General features: G+C 37.7%; 2 protein-coding genes across 4 annotated transcripts in view; one reads left to right on the top strand and one right to left on the bottom strand.

Moving 5' to 3' along the window:
• Nucleotides 1-21,605, bottom strand: part of Nrx-1 (neurexin 1) — a 503,500-nt gene that overhangs the window by 64,165 nt on the left and 417,730 nt on the right. For both annotated transcript variants that reach the window (XM_076781599.1, XM_076781600.1), the window contains 5 exons: nt 17,492-17,814; nt 15,675-15,966; nt 9,209-9,502; nt 6,122-6,300; nt 2,720-2,891 (listed from right to left, as the gene is read on the bottom strand). In XM_076781599.1, coding sequence (XP_076637714.1) covers nt 2,720-2,891; nt 6,122-6,300; nt 9,209-9,502; nt 15,675-15,966; nt 17,492-17,814 — 1,260 coding nt within the window. The remainder of the gene's footprint in view (nt 1-2,719; nt 2,892-6,121; nt 6,301-9,208; nt 9,503-15,674; nt 15,967-17,491; nt 17,815-21,605) is intronic.
• Nucleotides 12,168-14,583, top strand: LOC143349944 (uncharacterized). 2 transcript variants are annotated; one of them, XR_013081034.1, is made up of 3 exons: nt 12,168-12,806; nt 13,157-13,259; nt 14,437-14,583. XR_013081034.1 is itself a non-coding variant. In XM_076781623.1 (2 exons), the coding sequence occupies exons 1-2, from the start codon at nt 12,352-12,354 to the stop codon at nt 13,161-13,163; spliced, it is 462 nt and encodes a 153-aa protein (XP_076637738.1). In that variant the 5' UTR covers nt 12,168-12,351; the 3' UTR covers nt 13,164-13,298. The 2 variants fall into 2 exon arrangements, 1 of the variants encoding a protein (XP_076637738.1); XM_076781623.1 differs by lacking the exon at nt 14,437-14,583 and having other exon boundaries at nt 13,157-13,298.

Here is a 21,605-nt window from a genome sequence, read left to right as displayed (position 1 = left end):
CAACGGGGGGAAAAAAACGAACTTTAACGCTCGAAATATCAGAGCATCAGAAGTACGAGAAATTGAAAAAAACGTGCGTTAGAAAAAAAAAAGTGAAAGCCAATTAACTGTCCTTCTAATACCAGGGAGCCAGGAAATCTAAGGAGACGCGCGACCCTATGGAAATTTTGGAACTCGAAATATGATTTCCAGCCACGTGAGAAAACACCGTTTGAGGAACAGTCGCGAACACAGATTCAGAAGAGAGTCCAAAGAAGACGATCGTTAACGACGACGAATGGAATAGGCTGTTAGGAATGTTGCATGGTAACGATCAAATCGTTGAAATTTGGCGACAGTGATTCGCGAGGGGGCGCGTGAAATACCCACAAGTCAATTAACGCGCCCACGAGGGCCAGGGAAACAGAAAACTCTCGAAGGAAGATTTCTGAAGGTACTTTGAAGGAATCATGGCCGATTCGTTTCTTCGAATGGCTGCAATCCTTGTACCAAAAAAATCGACGTACCAGATAGAGCCAAATAATTTTTTCTCACCCTTCGAGGCATAGTGTTAAATAAATCTGTTGGCAGATATCTGAAGTTTTTAATTTTTGGAGATTTTATTGGTCAAGTTACTCTTTATATTTATCGGTTTTTTGAAATTATTTCCTCAGATGAATGTTTCGATAAGATTTCAGAGATCTTGCATATATCTTTAATATTCTCCGTCTGTTGTTAATCATAAAATGAATACAATTTTTATTGCATATAGTGCCGTAAGTGATGAGAAGTGATTCGTATCATCCACGTGTTTGATTCGATGACATTAGAAACACTTTTCGTAGAACAGCTTAATGAACTCTTATATTGCGTAACTAATTTGAATAGTAATGTCGCAATTCATTAAACAGCCGTCGTACGAAATCAGTCTAAGCGTAAAAGTAAACTAAAATGATTTATTATCGGGAATCTAAAATTACCATTTATTATCATTTCATTTTTCGCGAAGACGAGTGAACCGACTAAATTAAAGCACGCTAACAGTTAGCTGATGCTTTTTTCGAATTTTCTTTAGTAAGAAAAAACGAGGATAATGACTGAACTATGCCAAACAAGATTTATAATCATTTTTTCCCTGCCTTACTTTACTACTTCCATACTTCATACTTCCCTAATTTCTTACCTTCGCGTTCGTAACCTCGTGTCCGTTTTTTTCTCAACTTCTTTTTCTAGCTTTTCATTCTCCCTAACTTTCTGTGCTTTTCTTCTCATACCGTAATATTAAATAAATTTTTCCTACCTCCATAAATCTTTCAAGTTCGTGTATACCCCTAATTTTACTCTTAAGCTCTTAATAATTCTTGCTCTTTGAGATAAATATATTGGTTAATACGAATTTTTTGCAAGCTTGCTGTGCAAAATAAGTATTGCATTCATTGTGAAAGAAGGTATTAAAAGATTTAAAAGGTTCGAAATTCCACAGGGATTTCACAAGTATGCGCGACAAAAAAGTGAAAGCCAATTATCGTGTCCTTAAGAAGCTGGGTAACAGAAATATCGTAGAGGTATTTTTCAAAAGTGCCCATGAGTCCGTCTTTCAGGCCTAAGTATCGAGTACTCTGTTTAACTTCTCTCAATATTGCAAAAAGATTGATGCAGAAACCTTGACGATTAACTGAACATATTAAAGAATTCAATGTTTCAGTTTTTCTAGGAAACCTTATTCAATATTTAGTTTAAACCACCCATTTCTGAGTTAATTCGATGAATATCCGCGAGCATTACCAGATTCAATAATTTAGCAGCGAGTAGCAGCTTTCAATCATTCTCGTGGAATAGTAATCAATTTCCCACGAGAATGACGACCAACGTCAGTGTTCATGCATCCGTGAAAACGCTGGCCAACACGTGGGATCGTTCAACCAACCAATGGGGTCCGGTTTCTCACGGCTCTGGGACCCACCGTACGAGGGAACGTTATAAATGGGACCGAGGGACTGTTTTGCCAGTCAGTCGCTCTTGAGCGCTTACAGCTTCGATGGTCATTTATTTCGCCATTTCGTATCGCGTATCGTAACGTTCTAAGATGAAAATGTAACACGTAACAGAAAAGAGTACTTAGATTTGGGCCTGTTTCTCAGTTTCGTGTTTGTAAAATTAGTGTGGCACGCGTGTGGAGACTACAAAGTGCAGAGTTTTACATATCGTACAATTTTGCCATGTCTATCAAAACAACAATAATTACGATTTATCGGGAATTAACACTTTGTTACAAAATAAAAAACAAACACTTACCTATCTCTGGTGTACCTAAATATAATTTCCTTAAGATCACTTTTTTTTCTTATTTTCAAGCTTTTTAATACTTTGCTTAATGGAATTACGTACTTTCATTATTTACACACGAATGAAAGTTTGCAGTTCCATGAAAGGAGTATTAATAATCTAGAAAATTAAAAAAGAAGCAAATAACCCCAGGAGGAAAAGAATGTATTCGTCAGATTTTTCTTTTAAAGTCGCTCAAATTGAATTGTAGACTTTTTCTGTATCACAAAGTCTATAGAAGATGTAGCTATTTCACATCAGAGCTTTAATATTTCCATTTCTATTTATAATTTCTAAGAGTGATCCCCCTTGGGGATCTTCGTGTATTCGTCACTGACACACCTTGTGTTCGATTGCAATTTACAAACGGTCGATACAAGATAAGCCGGTAATAATAAATTAAAAGGGGACTCACCGGCCGGATGATTGGACTGAAGATTGTAATCATCGACTTGTAACGTGCCGTTCGCTCCTATTCTGGTGAATCTTACGACGTGATACTGGTTGTCGTTCACTTTCACGCCAATCTCGCCAATCGGGTGGTCGTTTGTGCCCATATTGTAAATGGCGAAAATGTTACCTTCCACCTGGAATTTACCAAATATTATTTACAGACTCTGTGAATATTCCACAGAATACTTTTATTCCAGTGTTTCTCAAAAACTTTCCATCATCATCAGTTGAATCGTCGAAACAGAAAAAATGGGAAATAAACAGCTTTCATCGTGCATTTTGTTTGTAAAAAGAAAATCAAATAATAAGTTCATTCGATTAAATAAATACTTAATTATTGAATACTATTAAAAGATTCTAAGAAGACCAAAATATTTTATTTTCGTACACTGCTGTAGAAAACAATGTATAAAAAGTTTCGAATAAAAATATGGAATCGTTTAAATCCAGTTTTATAGTATATTAAAAACATTGTAATGTAATTCTACATCAGAGGTTTTGTTAAAAATGCTCTTTTAGCGAGGGAATTCGAGGAAATGTAAAATTTGAGAAACACTTATATTTTATACTTATTGACAGTAATATTCTAAGTGTTGCAACGCACGATTTAAATATATAGAGACTTTAAGAGAAATTTTCTTATTGGAGAGGTTACTTAAACCTATCTGGTGAAACGCTATAAAAGTTTTATCAACGAAGATTTTATAATGATAAATGCTTGTTTTCCCCCAATTGTTTTGATTTTGAGTTCAATTTATGCACTCGTATCGTTGATTCTATTACTCATTTACATTCATTAATAGTTTATTCTTTCTGAATCATCTCTTATAATGATGTTTTATTAATTCATTTAATTCATGTATATATTTCATACTAGAGATACAAACAGAAAATTAACAGGGTGTATATTATCACCTTCTGAATTTAAACTAAAATTTTTATTTGATTAACATCGAAAAGTTACTGCATTTAATACTCAACTTTCTCTAAACAATAATTCCTTGTATCATTTCTGGTGATTCAAGCTTGTAATTATTCATCAGCTCGAAAACTTTCAACGTTTATTTGTTTATCGTATGAACGGCAATAGCCTAAACATAAATATGTCTTAAAATATATCGAACTATTTCCTTGTTAGATTAAACTAATATTCTGCACACTTATATTGCATTTTAGATATCAATGTTACGAGTGTTTTCTTTTAAAGTAGCAACGTAAGTGCTTTGAACACGGTTTCCACGAATCGGAAGAATTACGATGACTTCAAGTACGATACTTTATCAACTGTGACACCATTGTTATTTGTTATCTTCTACCACACTCGAAACCAATGTCGTTACATTTCTTCAGATAACAATTTAAATTTTTAGACATTGTTTCCGCTGATAAATCGAACGCCATATACTAACGAATAATCAAGAACAGTCAAAATGCAATTTGCTTCAGCAAATAAAAAACAGTCTTTCTTGTTCAGTTTCTCTTTCACGCGAGACTGCATTTAACGAGCCATAATTCGAAATCAACATTACGTGGTACAATTTTCATTCGGTGCAGAGTCGATCTTTCTTTCAACCGAAATAATTCCAATTAAAAATTCGTTGAAAATAATACTACATGCGATAAAATATATTTAAATATATTACACGTCAATATTTTATTTAATTATAGTAATTTGCGGAGAAAAATTGCTGCTCGTATAATTATTATACGATTAATGAAATTTACAATGATTACAAATTTTCTTTCTTAATCGAGCCATACTGGTTGGTGAGATATAGTCGTTTACGTTTCGTGAGATATATTCCTTGAATTTGTTTGTATTCCAGCTTCTTCAGCCATTTAGAAACAATTCGTAAAACTGTGTAATCACGTTCACATATGGAGTTCTTTTAATTTTTTTCTCATCTTAATAATTTCGCAATTTTGCTGACATCGTAATTTTCCAATCACAACAACATTATACAATTGATTTCACTTTTATCTATTTCTTTATCAAGGGGCTTTATTTATTTTTCCCAAATAAAGGTATCAGTATTATTAGTCAAACGTTTCTTCGTCTTTTTGCAATCGAATAACTACTGATCGAAGTAATAAGCGTGGCAAATTATACTTTTGTCCAGCTGCTTATGTTTATGTTTCTTTTATTCATATATTCATTCGTATTTTTTATTCCGGAGATGGTTTGTGATACGGGGTATCCAAAAAGGTTGGAACTGAATTATTGGATGCAAAAAGTTCATATAAACTAACATCCGAAAATGTTTTATTGAAAAGATACGAGCGTTCAAAGATTTACGAGCAAAATTCGACTTAAAATTCGTTGTACAGAATCGTATACGTATTATAAATTTTCAATAATGTTACATGCACTATGGCCTCAAGACCTTTGCAGTCATTCTAACGTCTAATAAACATTTTGTCAACAATGCATGTTCTCTTTAGACGAACAGAAGATCAATTTTTGGAATGTATTTAAAATTTACTATTATTTCCAATACAGATGGAATATTCGAGTTTAACAATCATTAATTCGACAAATGGAAACCTGCATTCTTGCAGAGGGAGGAATTTTCGAAGATTTCTTATAACTATCAGATCATAAATATTTATTTAATCTCAGTAACACGCAGTATAAGTTTGGTTCAAACCTTTTTGGACACCCTCCATATAGAGTACAAAAAGATGTACATTTTTTTTCTTCAAATATACACAATGTCTTATATTTTTGTCTAGCACTGTAAATTCTGTTAGAAGTATTGGACTGCGAAATAATAAATAACATTATCATTTCGAGCCAATCAGAATTTATCTGTACTTTTGTTTTAATAGTCACTTTTCGCAGAGATGCAGGCTTGTAAGGTATTATTGCCAGGGTTCTTCAGCCAACAACATTTTTATAAGTTATCTTGTAGACTCTGAGTCAGTTTATAATCAAGTGGATTCAAGTCTGGTTGAAATTAATAACTAATCTTAAGTTGTTTTTAATCCCTAAGATGGACTTTGTTACATCTATCTTTGCCTTTGGAAAAAAGACAGGCTTAGAAGGTTTTATTACTCCTTCTAGCATATCTTTTTGGTGGACATTTTAACATCCCTTTTGCAAAAATGAAAACGTGTCGTATATTAATGGAATACTTCCTTCAAAGTAGTCATTAGATATCTGTGTGTATACTTGAAAGTGTCTATAGAATCTAATGTAAAATAAATAATAAATTTTTGTTTAATTTTCTCACTTTAGGGATTGTTTCTCATCGCCCCTTTTTTCCTTGGATCTGCCCCAGGTTATCGAAATTTTATCGTGTAAAAATGCAACGAATCGTTCGATCTGTTACCCAGAATTTAAACACTTGTTGCTATTACTAACAATTTCGATTTCGAGGTGGTCGTCGCTATCGGCAGATTCTATTCTGAGCAGCACAGCATCGCTGACGGTGGTAACGAAGCCCAGGGCTACAGTGTCCCTCTTCATTTCCGGTCTTCGGTCTGGGGGGAAAGTGTACGTGATAAGTCCTCTTCCGGCTCCAAATTCATAAGATACCGCTTCTGCAACAAAATCGTCATACGTTTTCGTTAAGATCAAAAACAACAGTCCACAAAAAAACTCAACATTTTAAAACATTACACAGAGTGTTCGGCCACCCCTGGGGAAAATTTTAATGGGGGATTTTAGAGGTCAAAATAGAACGAAAATCAAGAATACCAATTTGTCGATGGAGGCTTCGTTACAAAGTTATTAACGTTTAAAGTTTCGTCAGTACTGAATTTTTTTCTCGAAAGTGGGTAGGATTTCGGGCGTGTGTCTATTCACCAAAAATGATTATAATTGACCCCTGCAACCAAAAATAATTTTTTTAGAACGATTCGAAATTTTTTTTTTCGTCGGAAAAATTTAGGCACCTAACCCCCTGTCGATTTTTCTTAAAAATTCGTTTTTGATTTTTAGTAATTTTGTTTGACGCCCTATAGAAAAATTGTCTAATACTTTTTTGTAGGTACCCATGAGCTCTACTTCAGAAAAAAGTTTCATTGAAATATATTCACTATTATAGGAGTTATAGTCGTTTGAAAATTCGACCACTTTTATAGGGTTTTTCTCACTTTACGGGGTTAAGGCACAACTTTTCGAATATTTTTGCGATTTGTATATATTCTCCATCAAAATACGCGTAGTTTGCTTTTTTAAACATTAAAATCGTCCAATCCGTTCAGAAGTTATGACGTTTTAAAGATTCGCATGAAAATTCGGGCAGACATTTCTAGTCAGAAATTATATTTTCGGTAAGGAATTTTTTTCTCGAAACTGAGTAGGATTTTGGGGGTATGTCTGTTGACCAAAAATGCTTACAATTGACCCTTGCAACTAAAAATAATTTTTTTAGAACGATTCGAAATTTTTGAATTTAATTGTTAATAACTTTTTAACGAAGCCTCCATCAACAAATTGTTATTCTTGATTTTCGTCTTATTTTGGCCTCTAGAATCCTCTATTAAAATTTTTCCCAGGGGTGGCCGAACACCCTGTATACAAGAGTTGTTTATCTATAACGCTAATCTATCTCTCGTTAGAGCTACAACGTGGTTTAAAGGGGTAAAAATCACCCCTTGAGAAGAATGTAACTTTTCTTTTCATTGTTGAAATTGAAATAATGTATCATAATGGATAGTCGAAAATTGTCAGAAAATTCTGATATCGAATCATTGCAATGCTAAGTAGCTGTACGCTTAGATTTTCAGTTTCAAAATGTCGAGCAATTTATGTTGTTCGTTTATCATGTGCGTTAGTATTAATTGTTATAGTTACGATTTTCAATCGTGAATACTAGGCAACGTTAGATGGCAGAGATTTGTTTATCGTCGATCTTGTAATTACTGTGATTATTTTCTCGTTTTCTCCATTTGAACGAAACGAATTGAACGTAAAATATGATATATTAATAAATGTCACCTTTATTATTGTTGTTTTTATTTCTAGCTTCAGTAATAAATTAAATAGTGCAATTAAAATTTTATATTATTTATTCGAAAACTACTTTGTATCCAATTTATTTTCAGAGCAGTAATTATGTATATGTTTTGAATCTCTGTATTTACTTTGTTGAACAATTTGTACTCATACTATGCAATTTGTTTCATTTTGCTTGCATTCATAATAATCCGTAAATTCTTATTTCAAAATTTACATTTCATATAGAGTAAAATTGTTCCCATTAAAAATCTAGTAATGTCACGAGTATTTCTTAAATGTATTTTTTATTGCAAAATTTTAATTTCATGTCGAGTAAAATTGTTTCCGTTAAAAGTCTAATAATACTGTAAGTTTCTTAAACGTATTGCAATTTAAAAATATATTTCGACGCATGAAGGTATGTTTTTAAAGCTACAGCGTGGCCAGCACTCAACGCGAGTGCTCTAGATTCGACTAATCAGATTATAGTGCAGCTCGTAAAATAGGCAAATTTATTTCGTCTCGTCACGCGGCGTGGAACGGTAAAGTCTTGGGAAAAGTGCTTCACACTTTCGTACGGTACATAAATAAATACATACTATTTTAAAAACAAATCCTTAAAGGAATAATAAAATTGTGAAATTTTCTTATATATTAATACATTCAATACGCTGTTAACCAACGCTCATACTTGTTTCTAAAAACGTATTACAGCAATATGCTGTATTGGTCATAATTAAAAATTTAATTTGGCCATAATTAAAAATTCAATCGACATTGTTAACAGTTAAAGCTTATTATCGTTTACAATTATACAAACGTATTTCCCTATAGTATCGATATAACAACGTCGCGAAAATACTTTTCTAAATTGGCGTAAAAATCCCATAATTGCGATAAATTGTAAATATCGTTTTTCATTGCTCTGCTTCTAGACTCTGCTTCTGCTTGTAGACAATAACTGATAATATTTGTTCGTAATTAGCGAATATGGAGTAACGTTGCATTCCTAATATGTTTGCTAGGCCTCAGTTCAATAGATCTTTTAATTTGGAAATACCCCCACGATCGAATCATTCATCAGTTGCTAAATTAAGATCCTCGAAACTACATTCTATAGAATCATAACAGGCTTCAGAATACACATTTTTCGAATATGAAAAATTTTATAAAATATTCGACTCTTTATTCTATAAAAATTAAAATATCAGAACGTGCAACATTAATTAATTTGTACAGCAAGTCGACTATGATTCTACGATCTCTTTCAGAGATCTTAATCACAACCGAGAGAGGGTTTATTTTTTAGTGAGATACAAATCTAAGAAATTTATACTGGCCACGTTCAATTATAGAGATTCTAACGAAGCAAGAGCGCAAGGTAATCGACCAATATTTTGCGGCCTTTCGCGTAATTGCGGTTTCAGTCTGTGGAAGCAGTCAGCAGTGATTGGGGCCACGAAATGGAAATGGTCAAACGTTCAGCTATTGAATATTCATCTTTACCGTCGTTGCACGTCGGACCAGAGAAACTGGTCATGTCGCAGTCACAGGTGTAACTGTTCCATTGTTGCACGCACGTGCCATGATTCGAGCACAGGTCGTGCGTGCACTTTTTCCCAGAATGAAGTTTCGCGTACATGTCGCAGCCAGATTCCACCAGAGAGCTGGGAACAACCGCGTCGGAGATCAGGTTCGTGCTCTCCCCGCTGAGATCCAACGACGCGAGACACCCTTCGAAACCGTGTCTGCTGAGTATCTGCTTCGGTAGTTGGCTGTACTGCGTTTTCTCCACGCCACCTGAAACGACGAAACACGTTGTCACTATATATTCTTTCCAAACGTTTTACAACTCCTGATAGTCGCCAAAGAATTAACTTATTAACGCTATGTTCAAAATGCAATTATTTCAGTGTTCTGTAATTTTAAATATGGAATCTGAAACCCTCCGAATTCTAGCGTAAGTTTAATCACAGTTACAGGAATCCTAATTTTTTTCGCGGCTAGTTTAAATGCTCGCGGTGCTTGACAGAATTTGTAACGGGTTTTAGGGAACAGCGGGGATAGAAAGAACAAAGCGGCGTGTAACGAGGGCGGTTCAAAAATTGCCGCGTACCGATGTCGTTGGGTAAAAAATGGCACTCGTGACGCGTAGTGGATTCGAAATTCCGTCATACGAGTTCGACGAGCGTGGACGACCGCACGTTCGGCTGATCGCGTTGCTTTTCGCTGCCATAAATTCAAACCGCCCCGTTCAGCCGGGCGGCCTGTAGCGTCGGGAGGGTGAAAATTATTTCGGGCTGCCTGCACCCACCGCGTTATACCGCGCGCGCGTGCAGAGACTTTAAAAACGACGCCACCGTCGTTCGACCGAGCAATATTTCCTGACGCTGTCATTCGATCGACCAAGGTCTGGTTTTCTCTCATTGGCGTCTGTTCATAGCGCCAGCCGATATAACAATTCTTGATTCTCCAACCCTCTGTCCAATTTAACCCTTCGATGGACTACGGGGTTCAGTTTTGTTTCAGTCTCTGTTCTGGTCTTCGATAAATAGCAATGGTGAAGAAAAAAATGTAAAAAATCGATACAAAGCCTTCACCAGATATATCAACATTGTTTCTCGTAGAATTTAATTTCATGATATAGTCCGTGACGTAACTGTCGGGAGGTCAGGAGGAAAGAAGCAACACGAAGTTTTGTTTTCAATTGCAATTTATGACCATCCTGATTTTTTGAGCATATATTTCAGTTTCAACGACAGTTTATTTTTAACGAATCTTAAAAGAATCGAAACTTAAATAAATATACTCTTCTATCAAGACCGGTAATCGATCTTTCTTCGAGAGATACGTTTTATTTCTTAACGACGTTAATTAAATTATCAACGGTAATTAAATTTCTTGTATTGACTCTTTCATTCTCCACCTTTTTTTGTTTCTATTAAAAATATAAAGCATTGTTCGGAAGCTACAATAGGATATAAAGCGATAAAGCGATATCTAACGGAGTAGATTTTTACGAGTGAAACTTCCTTATTACATATCGTTTTTACGTTATCGACCTCGTTAAAAACAGTTCTGCTCCTAAAGAGGTTCTAAAGTCTACTTTCTTGTGTTCGATAATTTCTTTGCTTAGCGATTATTTTCACACGTAGAACTATTTTTTTATTTTTATAAAACTGCACGTCTACGATGATTACGATAAACATTTATTTCTTATCCGGTATTATACAGGGGGTTTACGCTATTACTAGCTATAATAATTCTAATTAGAAAAAATGTAAGAGAAAAAAATTGTACAGTTCCTTATGACCAATAGGGCAGAGTGTATCAATTTTGCATATATTTTTCGTGAAACGAAGATGACCTTCGATTTGTTAAACAGTCATCTGAAAGCGTTTATCGAAATCAATCTACAGAAGATCGGGAATGCGGAAAGATTTTCAATATTTCATAACATTGTATTTATTAATGTTTTTTCCTGTTATGACGAGGCTTCCTGTTGTAAGAATGTTTACACTTCGATAGTGCAAAGTTTATCCTTCGATAAAACTCGCTGGCGGAAATAAAAATTCTACGTCATCTCGTATCGTTAGTACTTGTCATAAATTTGTTATTTAAGGCGTGACCGATTACTCAGACTCGAGAGTTGGGCAGAATTTCATTAATCTTGTAAGTAAATCATTCGATACGAACTTCTATTTATATTTTAACGTCTTGATACATCGCTTTAACCAATGCGTCATCGGATCCTGATCTTGATGTATGCATCACGGGTCTCCTCATTCGAGTAAATAACCGACTTCACGTGTAATATCTTGCTTGGAATATGCCTCGTTTGCTCGATTTCCAATCCGTATCGAAATATATCGTAGTTTTGGAAACATAATTTCCCGAGAGCAGAAGCTTAAGAGATCGTAAAATAGGTGACAGACCTTGCATTTTTATTTCAAACGACGAATGGACGCGTGTCGTCCTTTGTCGGAATCAATCAAATCTCACGTTCCACGCTTATTGGGAATACATTGTGTGCCATGACAAGAGACCCACTATCGATCTATGGCTCCAGTGATCCGATAAACCGAATCATCTCCTTGGCTAACACTTACAGATATGATGTTGACGATCACAATTGTATCGAACAGGCGTCATGTTCAATGCAACGCGCGTTTTCGTACGCTAATTAAAGTTTCTTTAATCGAACGACGTGTCTCGATGTTCACGGCGCCCCCAAATTGTAACATTTTTTTTCCAAATAAGTGAAATGCCTAAAACTTTCCCGGTGTGCTTATCACTCGTTGATCTCTTTTATCAGTCGTTCGTCGCGGCGTCGCGTCGGTTGCGTCGTTTTAATCACCGTGAAATCAAAATGCGGAAACCGCGGGGGTGGGGGGTAGGGGATCGACGCAAGGCGATAGAACGTTGCTTATAAATCTAATCTCGTTCTCAGGAGAGTACTGTGGATAAAGGCCGGATGCGCGGTTCGAAACGGCTGGCTGGAGTCGCGAAACAGACAATCGTTCGACGGAATCGAGCAGTCTGTCGTCAAAGATCCGTCCATCGCGGTCGCCACGACGTTCAGGCGGTGACCAATACTCGGTACTCGGAATTTGTGCACCGATTATCCGATCGATCTACCGTCGCGAGCCATGAGAAACGCGTCGATAACGATTCCACGTTTGCTCTGGGTTCTCGTTCTTATCGCGACGTTCGCGGAGACGTTATCGGCGGTGGCTTGGGACAGAGGAGCGTATCCTCGATCGCCGAAATTCGACGACGATAAACTGATCCGCGACGGTTTGCAAGCTTATATAAGGAACAGATCGTGGTTCGACGTGTTGTCGATGCTTCGAAACCAAGAGATGGAGGTACAGGGCGAAAGGTTCAGCAAACTGTGCGATTACAACGAGAACAAGATGGAGGACGGCGAGACTTCCGGTAACAGGATCGACGAGAACGCGAAAGACTCGGAGAACGAGGCGAAGACGTTGTCGGGCGACAAGAAACCACCGAGTCTCACCTCCAGAACCATCATCGAGGTTCCCGTTTTCCCGTGTCCCGAAGGACAAAGACCCGACAAGAACGGCGTGTGCAGAGAAATTATGTAAGTCTTTTGGTTAATAAGCGTTCCGATTCGATTCTTCGTTTGCGAGTTCGAACAATTATATTTGCGTTCACGTGACTTCTTTTATGTGTTTTATTGCTAGAACGATAAATGATTAAATTGGAGTTTCTTTATTGTGGACGAACGATGAATAAATTTATAAGTTTGTCGCTTCTGATAGTTTTAATAGAACTTTCTTGTTTAATATTCTTTTTCTTACGATCGGTTGCTTACCGGTTACTTTCGAGCTCGAGTGCACGCACTTCTATTTACATTTAAACCGTGATAAGTAAATCGAAGAGCGCGAATTAATCGACTCTGAGCACAAAACTTTTTCTGTTAAATTTCAGAAACTAGCATGGAATCGGGAAATACCTACGTTCGATCAGACTGACGGAGGCGCGGGGCTTTCCCGCGATCAGCGTCGCGCCTCGAGAAACTTCCAATCGTTAAGTTAGTACATTTTTTTTACAATAAACGATTTTTAGAAGATACGCAGTCTTTTTTCCCCCCTCCAGTGAGTTCTTCCCACGCCTGTCGCCAATTTAGTTGTTTATGTAATTCGACGCGTAGCAAGGTAGTTTTCGAAAGCAATGTTATCTGGTGACATAAGCGTCGCCTCTATCACAGTTATTTACACAGCTTATATCTGATGGATGATTTCATTTTTGCGTTGTTGTTAATGCAACGTTGTTTCGTAATAGACGAGTTTTACAAATTCCAGAGCAGGATAAAGGCCTCGTTCGGTCTAAAACTCAATATGCACAGCCACCCCGTGGATTTTCGAACATTTCCAGGGCAAATATTACGTTCAAATCCAGGACTATTAATCGAACGGTCCTATTAAATCGAATATTTACAAACAAATGAAATTACACTTTGTGCATCATGCAACGCCATGACATTTCTTTGTATCTCTGTCCGTGTTAGAGATAGAAATTTTCCCCGGTTACGTCGGCCACCTTGCGTGTATTCGTATCGTTTCTTTGGTCGAGTTCTACGTAAGTCTCGAACAAATAATATTGATGAGTTCTGTAACATTAAGTATGGAGTGTTTAGAGTACCCTTGCTTTCAGATGCTTCTGCAGATTTGCAATGTCAGGGACTTCTCGATCGGCTTATCACGCGACGCTTTCCATCACTCGATGACTCTCGATTGCTCAATCGCGCGACTACGATTCATATAAGAACCGACGAATGCAGCGCAGTTATTTCGAGTTAAACCATAGATAGATAGAAATCCATATACCGATTGCTCGATCAATTTTCCACGCGAAATCATGAGCTCGTTGTTAGGTGTTTTATTTGTTTTTACCGCAATGTTCTCGGTAGTGTTATTACAATGCGATAACAACGCTTGCTCTCAAATGATTGGAGGAGCCAGAATACTTGTCTATGGCACTGAATCTCTATGCCCGCAAGGACAAAAGTCTGACATACACGGGAGGTGCAGAAAAATTTTGTAAGCATTCGGTTAATTTTCTGGACATTTCTGTTTCGACTGCCGAAACCGATGAATATCGTCGAGCATATTGTCTATTTTATAAACAAATGAATTTAACTGCAATTTAACCGGCCCTAAACACGAACGACGATACATTTGGTTCACGCTGAATTTCTTTTTGTTCAGGATTTGGCGAAAGTGAAGATTTCGACGATCATTCGACGGAGGTGTAGACTACGACTTTTTCAATGATCTTCGAAAGCTTCTATCTGTCATTGTTTTTCTTCTACAATAAACAACGCTTGAAAGATGCGTAGTGTTCTTTCGCATTAATTCGTGGTAAATCATTTCTCCTACATTTGTTGCCGGATTAATTGTTTATGTAATTCCGTGCTGCCCGATGATGCAAGCATCATCTAGCAGTTACTTGAACAGTAGTGCGTATCTTATCTATGATTGTATTTTTATGTTATTACGCGGCGTGCATAAATTCTTGGCTTCGATAGAATCCATGTCTTCGAGTTAAGAATACCTCTTCTCTGACATAAATTCGACGACAGTTTGTAACAAGTATCTATTTGCCAAAATTATATACAGTGAATCGCAGACAAAATCGTACACCACATATGAAAATATGTTTCATTCGAAAAAAGAAGTTTGAGGATGATTTGGAAAAAAGGTAAGGCGGATATATAGTCTAAATATATCTATATTTATTGTGTAATAATGACAAAAGAAATAAATATTGTTTAACATAAAAAAGATAAAATTACTATAATATCTGGTATTTCAGGAATCTCCGAAAAGAAACGAAGAACGTTAAACAAAAGAAGATCACATTGTTTTAGCCTGCTAGTAAACGTGGTATTTTATCGAACTAAGAAAATAAATCGTAATAATAGTAAAAATAAAGCAGACGGTAGTAGAGATTCGAGAAATTGTTGTGAAGAACTTTCAAAATGGTAAAAGCTATCGGGAAATTGCAAAAATGGAAGTACTAGCACTGTTCAATACATTATCAAACGCTATAGAGAAGAAAATAGAATTACAAATAAATTAAGAACAGCTCCGAATGAAAGAACGAAGTATCTTCGAACGATCAGTTGCCAACAAATTCTCAGTCTCTATCGAGATATAATTGAACATTATAAAAAACATTATAATGGACGATTTTGAAAAAAAATGAACTGTCTGCAACGGGTTAGAGAGACTCACGAGTCTAATATGAATTTCTTTCGCGAAAGTTTCACTAATAAAAATTCACTATTTTCGATGCCGGTGAGAAAGCATCGATTCAACTGATACGCAAGAATTCTGAAGATCGGTGGCATAGAAATAGTCCACGAGCGTTTAAAAACCACCGATTCAGAGTATCCATAATTTTGTTAATGCTGATCAACTGCTAAAAAAAACATTCTACTCACCGATGTACAAGATCCCGTCGAGATCGAGATTCTCGTTGCTCCCTTGGCTATTGACAGCGGTGACATGATCGTCGACGGCGAGCGTGTGCCTCTTGGGCGCTGGTCTTCCGATGCTGACAGCGTGCCATTTGCCGTCGTTCAGGCTCGACCTCGAGGTGTCCCTGACCTTGACTGGTCCGTCACCCAGGTCGAACACGTAGTGGATGTGCCCCTTCACCAATTCCACGGCGATGAAGTCGCGTTCCCGGCCGGCGTTGAACAGTATCAAACCGTTTTCCTCCCGCGTTTTGAACTGCAAAACGAGATACGATGTTTCAGCGGGAAAAAGAATATGTAATTCTTTGGTAAACAAAATTATTCCAACTCTTCAGCAACCAATTAGAAAAATATCCCGATCTGTTCGATTTGTAAAACGAGTGTCGCTCGTACGAGAACCTTGTACGTTTCTTCTCAAAAAGAATGAAACATTTCTTTCAGGTATCGGTAAAAATTCATAAATCATGTAACATCGAAGCAACTTTATAATTATTTGGTCAGAATCTAAGGCATTCGTCGTATATGCTATTACATCATGAAATTATTAATCCTCTGCATTCCAGCAAAGAATTTTTATGTGCACTCTAAGGAAACACAACGATATTGTTTTGAAGTGATTATACAGGACCGAATACATAAGCGGATATGTTTACTTGGATATTTACTGTCTATTTCATAAGAAAAGTCCTCGAGTGCAAAGGGTTAAGTAATTTAACGTGGAAAGTAGCAAACGTTCGCTGGATAATTCGTTTTAAGAATCGCGACTGCACGGCCCCTACAAATTATTTGGACGAAATATCACCGATGATCCCGATTTCTGCCGTCTACTTCCGGCGTCGCGGTCGCGTTTTAATCATCCTGATTCTCGCATCGCCGATTTCATCATCTCTCCTTCGCGCTGACCGCAGGGAACGTTTACACAAGGGTGCACAATGAACCGCCGCGCGATAGCCCGTAACGAGTACGTTTGATTACGAAAACCGATCGTGTTTTCCCGCAGTATCAAAGGGCGCGGGACCCCCCTCCGGAACTCTTGATGAAAGACAGCGGAAAAAGCAGAGATACCCGTCAATTACGGGTCGGGCGTAATTACGAAGGTGATGACCAAGAGGAGCTGGTCTGTCACTCGTCACGGAAGAACGAGGCATGATTGGGTTTTTACGTGGAACACCGTGACACGTGCCACGATTAATCCAGAGTTTCCGCATCGGATCGAGGACTGGTCGACGGAACGGGGGGTCTAATTGGGGTAACCTTTTGTGGGGCCGCGTCACCGTTGACATTCCATTTCTTTTGCGGCGGCCCGAATTTTCGAATAACGTCCAACGCGGATCCACCGAGGAAGATCTCGCTGGGTAATTTTCAGGCTGCTCTGAAATTCCGGGGGGGACTCGAGTCGCCATTTTAACAGCTTACGAAACCTTTTTTACCTTTTACCTTTTAGAAAAGTTACTTTTACCGAGGAAGAATTTATTCGAGATCGTTTCTTTTTGAGGCTCGACGTTCAAAGAAAATCTAAGTCGAAAGTATAGCCTCTGAAGAAATTGATGAAATTGATAGGCATTGAATAAAATGTAGAAATTGTGTAAAAATGTATGAGCGGACAGGAAATGTTTTGAAAAATTAGTTTGGAAGACGTGTTGAGCAGTGATCAGAATGTTTTGTTAAAAATAGGAAGTAAAAGGAGAATTATTTAATTTCTTTTCAACGTCGACTGATCTCGACTTATCACAATAAAAAGTTACAATTCGAGAATGAAGATGGATGAAGTAATATGTTACCTGGAAGTATATGTTCGTTTCCACGTATGCTTTGAGCACAGGTAACCCGACGAACGTCTGTTTCGAGGTGAAGGTCACCGGATAGTGAACCGGATGGTTCCTTTTTCCAAATTTCCCCGTGATCCTGATGATCGGTATGACACCTTGATGGGAAGCTTGATGATTTCCGGAGCTCCTCGCTATTTCTAAGTAAGGGTAGCCGTTGAACCAGATTTGCTGCAGCTGGCCCACAAAGTGAGGTATTTCCTCCCCCGCGTGCAAGTAGCCACCCACGTGCAACGTGCGGAATTCCAGGATGCCTTGCTTACCGAGCTGCGTTTCGACTGTTCAACAAAACACGAACGACTGTTAACGCTAACGAGAAAAATTGTACCTTGTATCTTTTCAAAAACGAGCTTTGCAACGATGTCGTCAGCTTAAGAATTTAAATTGCTCGTTATTTTCCACAAAATTTTTAGTAATTCAATGCACACCAGCAAATAAATTATACCAATTTCATGTTTTGCTATTCGATAAATCAAAGAGATTGAGAAATTGAGTTTAATTTCTTAATACATAAACAGTAGTTCTCGACGTTTAGAAAACAATTCTCTGTCGTTTTAACTCGAGAAATGGCACATTTCACAATCACAAACGATACAGCAACTGTTTTAAAAACTGTACAGCATACGAAATACGCGATCTCGTTTCCTTTCGTTACAGAAGTAGAAACCGTCGTTAAATCACGTACAATAAAGCAAAAAATGATTCTAAATATACAGCCACGTGGCTACCAGCGGGAGTAAAAGTTTCGCGGCTCCTGTCACGCTAAAATGCTCGTTTCGTTAAATATTTTCCGCCGTTTTCCGATTTTTCGCGCGTGTATCGTGCCTGGGGAAACATTATCCGATCGTTTCGTAAAATTCCCGCTGCGCGAAACTTTCCGATTTGCGATTCATTATTTTTACTCTCCCTGAGAAGCTTCTATAGACTCGGGACTCGACGATGTCGACGCAACGGCGCTCTAAATAAGAATAAAACGAGATTAAGACAAAGTCATTAATAAGAATTGTCCCGCGGCGGGCGCGGACGAGTGTACTTACGAAACTCGAACGAAGCCCGCCCGGAAGTTACACGGAAACTATTTTAATTATTAGCCAGACCCGGGATTGTCCCTTACCCGCTGCCGCGGGACAATGAGGACTCGATATCGGCGCATTGTTCTTCGCGAGAATCTTAACGGACGCGATGCTTTTAAGCTTAATTGTACCCTCCCTCCCGCACAATGAGCCGAACTTTGTAAATTAGTAGCGCGATGTAAATATCGACAGGCTAATATAATACCAAGTTATCTCTAAAAGGAATTTTAACGCGCCTGGATTTCTTATTTAAAAATTCTAAAAAATAAAATGACGTGGTATATCTCTGCTCTAGCCTGCAGCTTGGTTCGTTGTCTTCCTATTTGTTAACCCGAAGAACGAGGCTTAGATGCAATTATCGAAGTATCCAATCAAACAAGGAGCCCTGTTTACGTAGTATACCTTCGCCAAAGAACTGGTTTCTCGAACAAACATCGACGACAACTCGATAAAAAGTCCTATTTACACAGGATATTTTCACTGTCTGCTATCCAACTTTGCTACCTGTTGTTCGAACGTTCGATTACGCTCGTTGTTAAGTGCATACCCGTTTGTCAACTGCTGCGGTAAGAACATAAGGACGTCGTGCACTCAGCCGTACGGTAATTATAGCGAGATCGATGCCACTGAGAACCATGGAACCAAAGACCCGGAGCTTGTGGCGATGCTAAGGCGGTCAAGCAATTTAGGGTATTGCCGCGTAACTCAATATTGCTGGTACTCGCCATCGATTAATAGGCTGATCCTAGGACTGGGCCAGTAGGTTGTAGGTGTCTCAATTTATCGAGGGGACACGTTGCTTTGCATTGAACCTGCCTCTTGCTTGACAATACGTAGTCGTTTCACCCTTCGATCGTTCAGAAAGCATTACTGCATTGAAATTTCTTTAGATTTTTTTGGTCTCTCCACGTTTCTCGACCCTCCATTTCCAACTTTTGTTTTCATAAAATATAACCATCGCGATTTACCTCGACCAAAATTCGGCTACTTAAATTCCGCTAAATTCATCAAAATTCGTTCCCCAAATTTGCTCGATTCAGCGCGTTTAACAGGAACGTAATTCCCCCACTCGAGAACTTTTCTCATACGGTCGAAGAAAAGTGCTCGAAAACCGACTAACATCCGCGCGGTCGGACAAATTTTCCGAATCGTCAAAATTGAAACGATCGATTCGTCGATAATCTAAATACGAATCCAGTCACGCGATAAAAATTCGTATACCTTTCACGAGCATAGTTTGCTATTGCAAACGTCTCGATCATCGATTGTCGAGCCTCGATCTGCTCGTCGTTAACAGTATTTTAATACAAGATATAAAAAATTGAATTTGCTTTCTAATATATAAGTCGTCCATGTTGAATTTTATAAACGTAGTATACAAGTGAGTCATATTGAAAGTTCTGCTCGATAATGCTTATATATCAATTTTAACGCAAGTTAATAATTTTTTGTTATAAAAATTGAAGTTTAGAAAGCTGGTTTCCGTGGTACCAGAAACCCTTACACGGCGCTTTTCACGCAAACGAACATTTCTGAAAATTCTTTCGAGTTTTGTCCAGGGTTTTGGTATTCCGTCCCAGCGCGGGATGCACACGAAATGCAATTACGCGTGGGCGTGCCGTACACCGACGCACGGCGTCGGTTATCGGTTATAGGCAGCGATACACCGCTGTCCTAGATATACTCCGATGCATTATGGCCAGGTTTACAAGAGATTGGATACAACGCAACGCATTGAAACTTTATGCCTACCCTGTACGGGTCGATTGGATTTTCCGAGCCGGCAAACTATGACCGATAAACAGTAGCAGACTGTCCAGACGATAATTCCGAGTCACTTTTAATTATTATATCGATTAAGCGGCATTACCGACGGTTACATCGTTTAATTTTACTTTTCCTATAGTTTCAACTCATACGAATATTGAATTTTTTAATCCTCTGTCTCATATTTTTCGGTGTCGTTGGTCTTTCTTTGTTCGCAACATCCTTTAATGCTTCCCAAAGGAAACAATCGAGCGGTTTTAAGTTTACCAAACAAGACTACAGAATTGGCCCCTCGTGTCCTATCCACCGATTCGGAAAAACGTCATCGAGGGATTTCTTACGCTCGATGCATAACGCGCAGGACTCCCGCAATGTTTGAGGAAGTTTTTAAATAAAATTTTGAGCGTATCCTTTATAAAACTTTCAGATTTAATATCAACGTTGTGTGTTTCGTCGATAAATTGGGGCTCGATTATTATTTTATACAATATCGTGTCACACATTTATAGACTATCGTCGCAACGATTGATGCACAAAACGTTTCCAGTATCGACGAACGTTAAATTCATCGAACAATATTGTTGGAAAAAATACATGCTCTGTTTTTGTCATTGGGGCCATTGACGAAATTCCATACGATATTTCGAATTTATGGGACACATTTGCGTCTCGTTTGCTTTAAATAATAAAATACACGAGAAACGTTGGTGGCTGGATAACATCCAAGTTATTCTTATATTTCTATTTTTTTATGTCTACCTGAATGCCATGAATTTTCACTTTCTTCTACTAAACGTTAGCAAAATAATTTTAAAGCTTCTTTCGATCGAAAATAAATGAAGGATATTCGTTTTGACGAGATCAAAATGCAGCGAGGATTGTTTATCAAAAATTTAAGCGATCATTCATTCGATTAAATCAATTACAAAATACCTGCTTCCTTTATTTCTCTTTTAACAGTGGAAAATCGATATCGCCGATTTTTTAAAATCATTTTCTGTGCCCGACGTTTCGATTCCATAGCGTGCTGATAATTTTTAATCGCGACAACACTACCTGCACCATATTTCGACGCGAAATATCAAAGCCCGCTAGAATTTCGAGCCGAATTTTACCGAATAATCAAATGCAACGGAAAACTTGTCATTCAGCTTTTTATTTCGGACTCGAGTAATAGTAATTTGAGCGTGGATTTTATCGACGACGCGTTCGTTTAATGCAATACGCGA

This window comes from Colletes latitarsis, chromosome 14 (genome assembly GCF_051014445.1).
Source record: "Colletes latitarsis isolate SP2378_abdomen chromosome 14, iyColLati1, whole genome shotgun sequence".
NCBI classification, from domain to species: domain Eukaryota; kingdom Metazoa; phylum Arthropoda; class Insecta; order Hymenoptera; family Colletidae; genus Colletes; species Colletes latitarsis.
Note: the sequence above shows the minus strand (reverse complement) of the source record. Positions and strands in the feature narration are given on the sequence as shown.

Coding starts and splice junctions, on each gene's coding strand:
- LOC143349944 (XM_076781623.1), top strand. CDS start 12,352: ATGAGAAACGCGTCGATAACGATTCCACGTTTGCTCTGGGTTCTCGTT.